The 15,447-nt window shown below is 35.9% G+C and overlaps 1 protein-coding gene and 1 pseudogene across 4 annotated transcripts; one reads left to right on the plus strand and one right to left on the minus strand.

Annotated features, from left to right (window-relative positions):
- The first annotated feature begins 996 nt into the window (after nt 1–996).
- Nucleotides 997–10,666, plus strand: LOC105056812 (protein FATTY ACID EXPORT 1, chloroplastic). 4 transcript variants are annotated; one of them, XM_010939131.2, is made up of 8 exons: nt 997–1,179; nt 1,273–1,391; nt 1,500–1,547; nt 5,743–5,980; nt 8,171–8,338; nt 9,977–10,023; nt 10,110–10,150; nt 10,244–10,666. In XM_010939131.2, exons 2-8 carry the CDS (start codon nt 1,326–1,328, stop codon nt 10,329–10,331), a joined length of 696 nt encoding a protein of 231 aa, XP_010937433.1. In that variant the 5' UTR covers nt 997–1,179; nt 1,273–1,325; the 3' UTR covers nt 10,332–10,666. The 4 variants fall into 4 exon arrangements, with proteins under 4 accessions (XP_010937433.1, XP_019709930.1, XP_019709931.1 ...); XM_019854371.2 differs by having other exon boundaries at nt 1,273–1,390; nt 1,496–1,547; XM_019854372.3 differs by having other exon boundaries at nt 1,008–1,162; nt 1,273–1,390; nt 1,496–1,547.
- A 772-nt stretch (nt 10,667–11,438) lies between these two features.
- LOC105056854 (ferredoxin--nitrite reductase, chloroplastic-like) lies at nt 11,439–14,361 on the minus strand (annotated as a pseudogene).
- Nucleotides 14,362–15,447: the final 1,086 nt, after the last annotated feature.

Below are 15,447 nucleotides of genomic sequence, written 5' to 3' on the forward strand. Positions count from 1 at the left end.
TCAAATCTCAAGACATATTTTCTAACATAATATTGATAAAATAATTACTATAAAAATTAAAGAAATGAATGAATATTAAGACATGAGCACTTGGACATTCTAATTGCTTAAAATGTAACAAAATTTTGAGAGTAAATGGTCACTGATAGCTGGGGGGGGGGGGATAGACTTATGACTCGCACCTTAGGTCTAAATGGGGGACTGCTTTATGGAAAAGTGAGAGACTTCATCGAACCTATTAGAGTTTGGTCTCCATTATTCCTTTGTGCTTTTTGCTCTAACCGGGCTATCAATATTTGTTTGACTTTAGTCTATAGAATGGACATAGCGGGTTTGTTGAAGAAGTAGTTTCAAACCGTCTTCAATGAAGTTTGAGAAGGTAAAGGAGGAGGCTTTGTGATAGATGGCCGACGAGGAGAAGAGGTAGGAAAGGTTGTTGGTTTTTGGTTGGAGATGGAGAAGGAAGGTGTGAAGGAGGATTGGGGGTCGGAGGTTGAGGATGAAGTTGGAGGGATTGTGGGAGGAGGTGATGTAACAATACTAATGGAGGGTTGGCAGACTCCAGTAGGTAGGTTTGTAAAGAGGCCGATCACTAATATGGATGCAGATATTGAGTTCTAATTTTTTTGCTTTCTCCTCTCAAATTCGATAATAAAAGACCTAATTCTAATATCAGAAAGTGAGATTTGGATAATATTATGAGAGACAATCAGGAATTCGGCCATGTTGGAGAAAGGAAGGAATTTAAATTGGGTCGGCCTTGCCTTTTAGTCCAAGTGGGCTTAAATTAGGCCGGCCTAGTTGGATTTCAAGTTGGACCGGTTCGGATGGAGCTTAGGTCAATATTTTGAATAAAAATATTTGAAGTCTAAAGCTGGCTGGAGTCTTAAAAAAAAAAAAAATTGGACGAGTAAAGGATGTGACCTGATCAGCCAAGAGAATATATTAAAATTTTGTAAATGGATTTTTTAATGAATAATACTATAAAAATTTTCTTATGGAATCACGGCCTTTTCCTCCATTCTTCCGGTTTCAGTTTTACTGGGTCCGCGGAGCGGGTTACGTAGAAGCTGCGACGGGTGGAGGCTCGAGACAGCGGATCGGGGCATGCGCAGAAGCCGTGATGGGTAGCGAGTAGCAAGAATAGCGTTGCTCTTCCATTGTTAGCAGCTCTAGCCGGTGATCTTATTGCTTTGAATTTGTCTGTCGCTCAATCTTTAATGAAACTAGGTGTCTCCTTTTTTTCTTAATTCCTCTCTGCGTTTCATCTAGGATCTCATTTCGGATTCAAATTTCGTGTTCTCTGTCATTATTCTTGAGACTGAATGTCTTCGGCGGTGGTCCCCTTTACCCTCTCCTCCCCGGCAGCGGCCATCCGAGGAGACCCCAAGGTTTGGATTTATATTCTCGTACTCATCCCCTATGCCTATTTAATTTCATCGTCTCGACTTCCAGTCATTATTTGGCTACTCAAATTAGAGAATTATGTCATTTCGCAGAAGCATGGAGTTGGAATGAAGGCTGGCAATCTTTTGTTTCGGCGGAAGGTAACGTTTTATTTTCTGCTGCAGAATAAGGGAGGACTATTAGGTGTTTCTTCGCGGGTTTTTGTTCTTAATGGTTAATTGAATTCTATGTATGCACCACTTTGTTGTTTGTTTTGGCTATTAATGATTGCTGAAGCCTGAAGCTATATATTGCAGATTTCTTCTAGAATCTGAGAATAATCTGAACAAACAAATAGTGTTATGGCAAGCGATGTCTGTCAAGACTAGAACTATATTATACATTGTAGAAAGGGTTGGATCTCATAAGATCGTTCTTGATTTTTTTTAAAACATTAAAGGAGATGCACAGCATGACAAGTAAGAAGCATGATTTAATTGTTATTTGAATGAATACTGAGTTAGAAACCATAATATTAGAATGCCAGAGACTCGCTTTTCAGGAATCATAGGCCCAGGCATATCTTCTTCTTCAACTCACAAGCACCGTTTTGATTATTCTATGTAGCCTTATGCTGCCATATAAGTGCACAAGATGCCTTAATTTGACATGAAAAAAAAAAAAAAAAAAAAAAAAAAAAAAAATATATATATATATATATATATATATATATATATATATAGACATGGAACTATGGACCAATGAAAAGGATACACAATATGTTGTCATTGTCACCATCACATATAATTTCTGAAAAAACAAATTTTCTTCCTCGTCCATCATCTGGAGTATCTCGATAATGAGTTTTCTCAAACTAAAAAAAAAAAGAATCTTAATTTTAAATATTATAAAAATAGCACATATTTTCCCCTTCTAGTGCACAACACAGTTCTCTATGAGGTAGAAGATTGTAGTAGAAAAGATCAGAAATGAAATTTGTCTCTAAATCACTGTGAAACAACTAAATATTTTCTTTCCTTTTGAAAGTTGAAAACCCCTAGAGGATTGTTAATATTATGCATGGAAACTTAACACTGATAAAATAATTACTATAAAAATTAAAGAAATGGATGAATATTAAGACATGAGCACTTGGGCATCCTATCCTAATTGCTTAAAATGTAACAAAATTTTGGGAGTAAATGGTCACACGGTCCATGATCCTAATCTTATGATCTCAGACTGGGAATTATGGTCCCACCTATCTCCGTCCAAGGATCCTATCTAGACCACTAAGGATACTATTGTTCGGACTATAATAAGATCCTGATGGTAGTGGTAACAAGCATGAGTCTCAAATTGTTTTAAATTAGAGCAATGCTTTAAGGTTTTCCTTCACCATATGATAGAAGAAATGCTAACAAACGAATGATGAAGTAAATTTGTTCTTCTCTTCAAGAACATAAGCTTAAGGAATATGATATGGCAGAAGTTAAAGAGGCATAAAATACCGAGCTTCTGTGTAGTTAGATCGTGTAGGAATAAGTCTTAAGTTAGGGATCAGTAGCCAAGCTATCAATATGCAGAGTTCAGACAAGGATTGAAGACTCGATTTTTGTCTTGTAGAATAAGTTTTTTTTTTCTTTTTTCCTTTTCCTTGTTTTGTTTTGCTTTACTTTTGTAGCTTTGCCTCTGATTTTGGTTCTGAAAATTGAAAAGCAATTCATGAAAGTTAAAAAATAAAAAAAAAATTGAGAATAAAACATTATTGTATAATATATAGTATTGCGTAGTCTTCAGATGCATATTTCAGTGGTTTGAGCCAGAAATACCACAAACTGTAAGTAGTTAAGTAGGAAGCAAAGAAACATATTTTTATAATCTAGTGAATCCAGCTATGCTTTTTTTCTTTTTTAATGAGAACATAGATCATTAAAATTAAATATTTATGAAATTTTAGATTCAGTTCGATTATCTTCATGCTTAAATCTTTAATTAAGATTTATTATCACAAATCATTAAGATTTCTCATATATCAGAAGGGTGATCTTTTCCTTGACAATGCTGAAGCCAAAACACCCACTTCTTCCATTTTTCTCGAAGCTTATAAAATCCATTTCTGCTCCTGAGAAATTGCTTCTTCAAGGTCAGATTTATCACCTTTAAGTAAGCTCCCTCTCATTACTCAAAGAGACCAAAAAATAATCAAAAGAATGATGTTACTTGAATACATATAAAGAAATTACTAATAACCCAAGATAAATTTTGAATGTCCACTTATGCAATAGATGGTCCCAAAGTTGATTTCTTTGATTTTTCATTCAGTATTTGTTGTCACTGTTTAAAGCAGTCTGTTTGGGCCAAAAACTAGTTGGACTGCCAAAGCCACTAAATTGGATGTAGTCTTGGATTGAATTTGGCCCTATAACTGAGATTATCTATGCACAATGGAATTAGTATTGATAATTTATACCTAAAGGACCTTTCATTACATATGAGAATTTGTGACATGCAATGGTAGTTCATGTAGCAAATATCATGGTCTAGACTTCTAAAGCCACTATTATCTTGTTTACATATAAATAGTACCTAAAATAGTTATGTCAATCATATCTTGTTGGGTCACGCTATAATCATGATTATTTAGAAGTAATGAATGCTTTCAACTAAGGTTCACTGAACTAATACTGGGTGCCGTATTGATACAGTACAGTACCAGTTTAGTAATGTATGATTAGGAGTGTGCAGTCAGTTTATGATCAATCTTCAAACCAAACCGGCTTGAATCAGTTTCCTAAAACTGAAACCGGGTCATGGGCTATTGGGCTAAACTGGGTACTGTATGACCACATGGAAAAACAACGTCAAACTGATCCAAAAAAATTGGTTTAGCTTGGTTCGTTTTCTTGAGTTATGGGCTATTGGGCTTCTCTCAAATGGGCAACTTATGAAATATGCTAAATGGGCTACTATTTATTTTAAGTACTAACCATGCTAAATGGGCAGCTTATGGGATGGGTTAAATGGGCAGCTAATGGATGGGCTAAATGGGCTAAAAGGGATAGGACTACAACTTCCTTTGAGACAATAGGACAGCTTATGGTTTATCATTTATCTGTGTGTGTGTGTGTGTGTATATATATATATATATATATATATATATGGGTCGGTTCTTTTTAAATTAGGTTTTTTCAAAATTTAAACTGAAACCAAACCCTTTTTTGCGATTTCTAATATTTTTAAACTGAATCCGAACCAAATCTGAAAAAATCTGATCTAAAACGAACCGAAATTAGCTGTTCAAATCGGTTTTGTAATTTAACTGGTTTGGTTGCACACCCCTACGTGTGACACATAGTATGGTATGTCATACTGGTCATCTAAGTAGTACATCATTGTCTTTTTTTTCATTGTTTTCAATCTATTTTTAAGTATCATTTTAATTATTACGGCTGTTTAATTTAGGATTTTGATTTTGATTTTTTTTTGATATCTTTTGTGTTATCAAATGGACTTGAAGTACAATTAAAGTACTTATACTTTAATAGACATATAATATAACAAATGGACTTAAAGTACAAAGTACGTACCTGCACCTAAAATTTTGTGGTGTATCTATGTCCCTTGTAGGCATTGGGATTGTCTCAAACTAAAAGTTGCTTTTCTAAATGGATAGTCTTGGTAGAATTGAATCAGATATGACTTGACCTAAATAGATTAACAAAGATGGCTGAGAAAGTTCATTCTTTCCCTATTCTATTAAAAAATTTGACCTACTAACATGTGCATGTGCATGAGAGAGAGAGGGAGAAGGGGGGGGGGGGGGGGGAAGGTGAGACTCCCTTTCTAATCCCCTTACTTGTGTCCTATCTCCATAAACACATCTCTTTTCCCTTCTTCTCTACAATATCTTGAAGATGTGAAACCATTCATCTAATTTTATCATGGATTGTGCCCATCTAAGTAACGGTTGATATAGATGCACTTGTTAAATATATTCAACTGCTCAGCTCAAGAAGTTGAATCGGTGGAGCTTGGGTCATAATTTCAAGGTGGATTTTCATGTTGAGCGGTCCTTAATTGTCTGAGCTGGATGGGATATAGGTGTGGGAACAGGCTGAACAAAGGAACAATGAATATTATATTGGCCACAATAAGAAGGGTCATTAAGATTTGAGTTCTAGCTTACTTTGAAAATGGATTTGAGCACCATAATTTGGCAATTCTTGCTCTCAAGGTGTAGCCTTTTCTAATTTTAGTTATTTCTTTTTTTTTTCATATACTTTATATGTTCAAATATCCTGATTTAATTGTGTGGCTGTGCTTACTGTATTCTTTTTCCTTTCCAATTTGCAGCTGTCAATATTTATGGGCCTTAGTGGAAGTAGTATACAAACTTCTGGTTTTGAGGTCAAGACTGCTGCGAAATATAATAAGGATGAGCAAGAGCAACTTAACCATGAGCCACCGAATCCATATCCAACTGAGGAACTGGTTGAAAGACCAGATATGGGCGTGCATATGCAAAAGGAAGGATCGCTTCCGCCAAAAAAGAGTGCAAAAATACATGACTTTTGTTTGGGCATCCCTTTTGGTAATTCTCTAAGTTGTAATGAAAGTAAAATTTCTCTGCATCATGTTTTCAAGTGATAAGCTGATGACACTCCTAATTTAGTGGGAGTTGCAGGGTGTACTTTAAGTTCTTGGTTTTCTGTGTTAATTTTTAACTAATACATGTCCAGTTGATTCATCATGAAGACATCAAGCATTTACCTTGTGATAATTGTGATGATTATTGACTACCTATGCCTTGGGAATCCTAAAACCTTTTCCAAGAACTAGGACAAGTGGAAGCCTGGCCGAATATCAAATTGAGGGCACAACTGAACTAGGTCTCCTATATCAACACAAAAGACTTTAGCACCTCTGCCAATTGACACCTTCTTGAATCCTAATACCTTTAGTTTGTTTTCAAATTGTATTTAATACTATTTTGCACCATTTGGGAATCTCTCTCTCTCCTCTTCCTGTAATAAGGTGATGGAAAGTGCATATTCTAAAATTAGTTGAATGACAGCTTTGTCATTCTACTTGTTTGCAGTTCTTTGTCATTTATTCTGTGCAAACTTGTGCAAATTTTTGCCTCAACATGAAAAGTTGTTGCAATTAGTCATATATGGAAGTACAAGATTTGTAAAACTGAACCTCAAGCAGTGAAAACATAATGGACCTTGAGTCCTCTAACTTGTTGAAGTGAAGCCATTCTTCAATATGATTTGTCTCTCATATGTTTATAGACTTGTTAGTTGGTAACTTATGTTACTTGGACACTCGCATCCAGCTCCAAAAATCTGTATCAGCAGCATATCCAAATCAGATAGGTGTTGGACATTTGGATACTTATAATGTTCTGGTTGCAGTTTGTGGACATTGGTGGAGAGTTAGACTCTTCCAACAATGAGTTTAGCCCTCCAATTTGACATTATAAATGAGCTTTTTTTTTTTTTAGATATTGGTCAAGGGTATTGAAATAACTTTATGAAATGTTATTTTTCTTATATCCTTTAAGTGCAAGGTTTGCATGATAAACATGTATATTAAAGATCAAATAAGATCTTTTTAATATTTTCTTTTAATGTTTAAACGAATGATACTTAAAGGTATAAATAAATAATCAGTTAAATTGTTGCCCTCCATATCCTTGTATCTTTTTTTTCTTTTCTTGCTAAGTCAGACACTTGCATATGCATCTAAGTCTGATTCTAACATTACTTGGGCCTTCATTTGGTTCAGTTTAAACCTTTCTAGTTGTTAAAGTTTGTTCAAATTATCCATATAAAAGCATCATGTTTTAAATTATTTTTAAGCTTTTTTTAAACTTTTTTTGATTTCTTTTCCTTAGGATGAAAGCAGTCCATTTTATACTGCTTCCTTCTTTAAATTTGGAGCTTTATGCACTGTTCCCATTCAGTGAAAGGAATAAGGATTATGTGCTGGTGATTTAATTAACATGTATGATGTAGCCTTGGTCGACATTCTGCATCCCAATCTTCAATGGCAGTTCTGGTGATTGAGTACTAGGTTATAAGTATGGTACATTTGAACTGGCTACTCTTCTCTTGCTGAAAAGATTGAGCTTCTTTTCTTGTGGCACATCTTCTGAACATGTCATATTCCTTTATACTAGCTACTTTGATGTTCTTTCCATTTGGTTGGATGTTGCCTTTTCCATGACCAACTGAAATAGGATAATCTATCACTTGCAAACATTAGATCTCTGCATTCTTCTGTATATCCTGTCCAAATGGTACTGCTATAATTACATAGTCCCGATGAATGGCTTTAGGAGTCTTGTGTTTTGTAACATAACTTATAGGAGTACCTTTATATAAATCATTTATAAGGCAAGATTTGATATTTTTTGCTTTCTCCTAAAAAAGCATATTCACCTCTCATTAGTCATGAATTATTATTTTGTTATGGAGATGGACCGTCCTTTCTCTTTAATTCACATTTCTTCTTTTGTTGTTTATGCTGAGTCTTCTCTGAAACTTGAGAACTTTGTGTTTTAAATGATGTTATTGGATATGTTGTTTAAATTAGCTTCATTGCAGAAAGGACAAAAAGTATTATATAAATTTAAGTTGTTAGTGCCTTCAGAGATTTAATAAAATCAATTCAACATCCTGACAGTAAAATATGTTCTGTGCTATGGTAAATGTGAAGAAATTCTGCCATTAGCTTCCTGCATAGTAATCCTTTTATTGGCCTTTTTCTGTAACAGGTGGTTTTGTCTTTGGTGTTGGCCTTCTTGGATTTCTATTCTCAAGAAATTCTGCCAGTGTAACTACAGGTATGCTGTTTGGGGGTGCTATACTCGCCCTCGGCACATTTAGCCTCAAAGTCTGGAGGAAAGGACAATCCAGCTCTCCATTCATACTGGGGCAAGCAGGTATTTAAATATTATCTTATATTATTTAGAGCTGAGAGGCATCCATCCTTATGGAATGTAGTATAAAACTAAATCCTTGAATTTAGTAATTAGGCCTGAAAATGGGTGGGAAATATCTGACTATCTTTGTTCCTTATTTGGTTTGGGTTGGATTTGGACACATTTTTGTATAATATCAGATTCGGATGGCTGGAAGTTGGACTCAAATCCCTACTCTGGTTGGTTCAAAGTTTCTTAGCCATTAAACCAATATTGACCATTGTCTCAAGATGATGATTTATTATACTTATTAAAACTTATTCATATCATAAATGGAGTAATTTGAAGCAAGGTTTTAAATTTCATAGGACAGAGCTGTCCTGGTTTTCTTATGGAATGGAATGTGCCGTTGTCCTGCCCTATCCTGATGCTTGGGACAAGAATGTTCCAAGACGTTCCGATTGGGTCGTTGGGATGATGGTAGTCCTGTCCCAACATATGGGATGGTACTCTGTCTTGATGTCCTGCGGGATGTCCCATCGAGACCTGAATCCTTGATTTGAAGTATGTTTCTATATTTCAAAATTAATTTTTTGATAAAGAAACCCTTTTCTGCTTTGATAGAAAATAAAAAAATGAATATACATTTTTTAAAGTTTTAAATATTGTTATTGAACCTGGTATCAAACCTGATACCCTTTTTCCATTGGAACGGTATGGTATCAATATTGACCGTATGTATTGAAGTTGACAACTTCAAAAAAGAATGAAGACCTATTTGGCATACCTAGTCTTTGAATCCATGTTTTATCTTCTTCTTTAAGGTATTTTCAAATTTTTACTGCTTAAAATAATTAGTAATATCAAGAATTTCTAAATATTCTTACATTATATAATTTTTCTTATAGGTTTAGACGATCCATGACTATTTTCTAGTCAAGTTGTAACTAAACAGTAGTGTGGAATAAAAATCCATATCATATAAAGGGGATATTTAATGTAAAAAGTTATTAATATTATATTAAATGTTTATTCTTAAATAATTTTTGTGTTTTAACTATATTTGGTCTGATTGATTGACTTCATGGTTGGACCTGGTTAGACCCATGGCTCCATCAATCTCTGGTCCGGGTTTAATACCTATCCCATTCCCATCCTTATGATTATATCATTGCTGTTGGTTCTTGAATTTTGCTCAACAAACATAATTTTGGTATCTATTTAATATCTATATCTGAATTTGTATTTTTTGAAGAATTATGGAATATGGATATGGATATACTAGTATCTGATCTGTATGCAATCCACTTTCGGCCATATTAGTAACCTTCCAGATATTTCAGTCAAAACTTAGTTATGCAAATGAAGAGTTTGGCAACGATGAAATCTCAATTGGTGTTGGCTGGGAAGCAGAGCTAAATCACCAGTGACCTAGTACTTGATAGTTGTTTAAATTTGCAACTACTTTTACCAATGGAAAAGTTCTCAGTTCTATAGTTGTAGCCTGTAATCATCTCCTGCATAAGAAACCAGTGGATGATTTGGTCATTTCGCAGTGGTGTCTAGATCTTGGTGAAATTTCATATAGTAATCTTTGAGTTCATCATCATTTATAAACATGCAGTAGCATGTCACTCATTTCTACCACTTCTGTTGTAGCCATTGCTGCGGCACTTCTTGGGATGCATTTCCGGTTGTATTCCTTGGTAAGAAATGCTGGTAACTCATTTTTCATTGATGACATATTATCCATCTCAGCACTCTAATGATAGTTTCATTTCCTCTCTAATAGACAAAGAAACTCTTCCCTTCGGGATTTTTTGTTTTAATGAGGTACTTCTTCCATGCTCCTTCTAGAATCTAGAGTAACTGTAGTTTCATGAATATCACTCATTAATTTGAAGCTTTTTTTCTACCTAATGGCAGTGCTGCAATGATATGTTTCTATTCATATGTGCTGATATCTGGAGGAAACCCACCACCAAAGAAGTTGAGAGTTGCTCCACCATCATAACTCCTGTAAGCAATTTTCTTTTCTTGCTTTTCCTGGGACATACGTGTCAGAGTTGAGAGATGTGGTGTGTGCTTAACTTGTGGAGAACATAGTTGTCTAAAGTTCTATGACAGTGTATCAGCAATATATTTGTAGGAAGATTTTACAACTGATAATAGTTTATAGATATCTAGGATGAAAATTTAAAATGAATTTGCAAGGTAGTGTGATTACAGAAATTGATGCAATTGCAGAGTTCATTGGACCGAGTAAGTTTATAAACTTGCTGGTTGGAAAGTAAGATTTTAGTTATGCCTGTACTGGCTTTTTATAAACATTCATGTATCTTTCGTGAAGTCGTGTAAGTGAACTCCTGTGATGCGTGAGGCATATCTCCCATGTGTTTCTCCAATCTCTTTTCCTATAGCATGCGTTTGCCCACCCTACTTTTCCCATTGCACATGTTTCCTTCCCTAGCCTCTTCTTATTCCACATTTTTACCAGATAGTTGAAGGTTCGAGTGCTTCTTCTTTTATTTATTGTTTTATTTATATAAATTTTGTCGTCTAGTGGAAGATAAAAATGATACATGCCGTGCATGTGCCACATTCCAGTCACATAAAATGTGCACCATGAACAAGCTCAAAAGGCGTTTACTTGGATACTTGGCATTTTGTTCATTTGGTGGCACTTTTAATTCCCCTATTCTGCCTTTAAAAGTGAAATTTCTCGTGAGTTTTCAAAAGCTTTCTTTTGATGAAAATGGGAGGGAGGTCCACCCAGTCTTTTATTGCAATGTGATATTTACATGCAGAGGCGTTTTTCTGCATTGTTGGATTTTTTAAAAGCTTGGTGGCCGAGTTATGTCAGACATCTGTTTTTATGGCTTATGTATCATTCTCTAGTTTCCACAAAATGATGGAGCTTTTCAAAAAGGTTCTCTCTGAATACAACAGTTTCGTAGCACCTTAAATAGAATCTATTCCTCCAGTTTTGACATCGGTTCAAATCACTGAAGAAGGCATGGACTCTGGAGTACCCTAATATGTGAGATTCATTTCAGTCTCAGCATTCCTTTCTACTGTATATATGGACATTTAATGATTAGTTAATACATAAAACAGATGAGCCATTATTTATTTTACAAAAAGAAAATCTAAGATCTCAAGTAAATGAGGAAGGTAATGATACTGCAAGACGTTTGTCAGAATTTACATACATGGCTTTTATGAACAGAAAAAGTACAATATGTTTGAACCTAGATTTCTAAATTCAATATGCTGTTTTTCTAGTTATTATTAATCATATTGAGTAGCTTCACTTTCTAAGACTTTAAACTAATATTCTTCTTTAACTGATGTTCCTTGAAAAACTATGGTAAGTAGGCATTCTTCATGCAAGGAGCTATTAAAGTTTTTGATATGCTAGTATTTGTATGTTTCACGAAGGCTCTTCAGGAAAAGCAAATCAAATTTTTCTTTGATGAGAAAACAATGAAAGATAAATTCAAGATTGAGGGTTGTAACTGATTTAGTAGTCATTGGATGATCATCGAGTTAGTGAAGTTGTTATACTGAGGAATACGGGTTCAAATATCTCATATTTGTAATAAATAGATAGAGTTTAAACCAAAAGGCAAAAGAGAAAAGATAAAGAGTAAAAAGATAAGAGAATAAAAATATCGTTTAAACCAAATTATTAGAAGCTGAACTGTTGCATATTAAGAAATATCATGCCGCGTACCGTAATTGCCGGCACGATGCAATCTAACATATTAACCTGGACAGCATTTTGAAGACATTTGGTTTGTTTGGGCCAAGGGGGAAGAACACCACATAACATCTTTCCGAGAAGAAGTATTGCATAAAAGAATGAAACATATTGTGTTTTATAATAGGAAGGCCCACTGAAAATGTGGTTGATAAGACATACTTCACCTTTACAATTATTTGTTTGCTGAAGGAAAAGCCACATGGTATTAGCAAAGATTAGTTTCCACCAAGCTCTTCTGCGTCTTTCTCCCTTACTCCGGGGACTGCCCCAAAGTGCTTAACCAGAATGTATGCAAACCAAGGGAACCAAGTCCTTGCAGGGCACCCCTTTCGGGCAGCCGGTCCGATGCATTCTGATCGTCCGTTCCACCGACACCCTCTTCTCCACCTCCTCAGTCACCTTCATAGCCCTTGCCTTTGTTTCAATGATAGCCTGCCCACAGAACTGGTTGCCTGTGCATGCCACCAATCCTTTCATCAGAAGAGAAGGCTCTAGGGAGAACTTCTTTAGAAGTGGCTCATCGAGCAATGCCTCGACTCGTGAATCCTTGATCCTGGGGACGATGATGTTCTGCTCCACAGTAAGGCCGAGCTCACCGGAGCCATACTCATCTGCCAGCCGGGCTAGCTCAAACATGTCGGAGGCCTGAACCCTGCCAACCGGGATGTGAAGACCCACAAAGGAGAGGCCTGCTTGCTTCTGGGGCTGAACTCCAAGATAGTCCCTCCTTTCCCATTGCTTCTGCACCTAGATCCTCTCCTGAAGCCCGCTCTAGCTCTTGCATTGGCATCCTCTTCTCGACCTCCGACCTGAATACTTCTATCCCCTGGAAGTTTCAAGTTCAAAGATAAACACTGCATCATTGACAAGGATTTCACATATCATAATTCCTCATGTTCGTAGTCACTCTAAGGCCATCTAAATAGAGAAGCATAGGAACCGAACTCACCAGTTCATCAATGAGCCACATCATTCGGGTCTTCTGTCTATTCCCTCTGCTGCCAAGATCTCTGTAGGCCTCGAGGACTGCTTTGCACACAGGAACTACATCATCTGCTGGGACCCAAGCATCCAGGGGCGCCGCCTCTGCGCATCTTTTGGGACTAAACAATCCACCCACCAGCAGATTGAAACCAATCCTTCCATTCTTCATAGCAGGCATGTAGGCAAGGTCATTGATGTGAGGATGCTCGTAAAGATCATGAGAACCAACGACACAAACATTCCATTTCCTTGGCCTGGTCGGCAGGGGCGGCTCAACATATTGGGAGGCCTAAAGCTAAATACTAAAATATAAATTTTTTTTATTGAATTTTATGTAAATTTTTTATTAAAATTTTATTTTTCTAACTTTTTGAGATGCAAAATTTTTAATTAAATTTTTATAATAAATTTTTTTTAATATTTTTTTTTTCAATTGATAATATAGTTAATCCATTTAATCTTTTTTGAGATATTATTGATCTTAAGTAAGATTTTATTAATTTTAATTTTAAATTTTTTTTCTACCAAAGCAACACTTATTGGAATTGTTAATATTATTCTAAAAGTAATATATGTATTTGAAAAAGAGTTGAGTCATTTTATATGATTGAATATGTTCATTGGACTGTAATCTTCCACTCGTATAATTTTATTTTTAAAATTTTTAGCTCTGAAAATTTTTAGCCAGAAACTCCGCCCCGCTGGAGATATCCCTCAAGCGTGGAATGTCTGCCGCCGGAGACCAAGAGACGCCCCTCAAATCAGACCGTTACTGTCGGATGGTGGGATGGGTCCGCATCCTCTCCATCAATGGTGGTACCACCGGTGCCTCTGATGGCCTTCTCGTCGGTGTCGTCCTCACCTGCCTCAAGACCTCCCTCTGCAAGCTCTCCGGCGATCCCACTGCCCGGATTGCCAACTTCTTCACCCACGGCCCCGACGGGCAACTGTTCTTCTCTGCCTCGAGGCCTCCTCACCCACTCCTGTCTCGTCGCTCCCGCTCGTCGTCTCCTGTCTCGTCATCTCCATCTTTATCTCCAGTGTCATTTATCTTCTCGTGCCCGTAGGTAGATGGTTGGATACGGTGCAAATGGATGGCAGAGGGAGGGGGTGGGAGGCCTAAAACAAATTGGGGCCTAAAGCCCTTGCTTTAGTGGCCTTACCTTTGAGCCGGCACTGCTGGTCGGAAGGAAACATGGATTCGCTGGCGAATTTCTTTGTGCACCACCTGCAGTGTAGAAAAACTGATGTGGAGCGCACCGCCTCGCTCGATTGATCCAAGTGGCAACCTCATGGCTGATGCGACCGAGAGTCCACAAATAGAGGTGGCTGTCCCATCACCGAATATATTTAATACACGTTATAATCTATTTTTTAAATTTTAGCTCAATTTTAACGTGACCAAAATATCTTTTCCCTCCCTCGAAGACGACTATTTTAATATCTTGCTGTCAGGTTAGATATTTCAAATGCTGCTCTTCTCTCTCTTCTTCCTCCTTTCATTAAGCTTCTGTCCGTCAAAGAAAAAATTTTCCAGCCACAATTTTGCATCTGAAGTTCTTGAGTTACAGTGTTGGGTAGGTTTCAAATGGAGTTCTCTTTTCAGTTTCGAATACAGCACGTTATAAAAATATTATATGAAAGTATAATAAGTCAGGATGTCATGACATTCTAGATTGATATTATGACATCAGCTTAGAAGTATACTTTTGGATATTTTTTCAGCATCCTGGGTCAAAATGATAACATTAGATGTTAAAATTATGACATCCTCTATCCAAAGAGCCTATCGAAGGTAGTTTGGATGATATTATGATATCTCAGGTCCAAACAATGATATTATATATCCATATTATGACATGCTGTAGATAAAACAAAATGGAAGAGCTTTTTTTTTTGACATTTTTATAACATCTTGGATTGAAATTATGGCATCCTATGTTCAAATTACGATGTCCTGTAGGAAGAACACACACCGAAGGCAATTTCGACAATATTATGACATTCAAGTTCCAAATGATGATATCATATGTCAATATTTTGACATCCTATAGTTAGAACAAAATCGAAGAATTTTTTTTAATATTTTATGTCATCTTGAATCAAATTTATGACATTCTACGTTACAATTATGACATTCTGTACGTAAAATGCCTATCGAACGTAAGTTTTGATGTTTTTATGATATGATGGGTCAAAATTATGGCATTCTAGATTAATATTATGATATTCTGTAGGTAAGAAAAATCGAAGAACCTTTTTTTGACATTTTATTATATCCTAAGTTGAAAGTATGATATTAGATGTTAAAACTATGACACTCTGTAGGTAAAACTCTTACAAAAAATACGTTTTGATAATATTAGGACATCTCAAATCT

The sequence above is a fragment of the Elaeis guineensis genome, chromosome 13 (genome assembly GCF_000442705.2).
Source record: "Elaeis guineensis isolate ETL-2024a chromosome 13, EG11, whole genome shotgun sequence".
Taxonomy (NCBI): Eukaryota; Viridiplantae; Streptophyta; class Magnoliopsida; order Arecales; family Arecaceae; genus Elaeis; species Elaeis guineensis.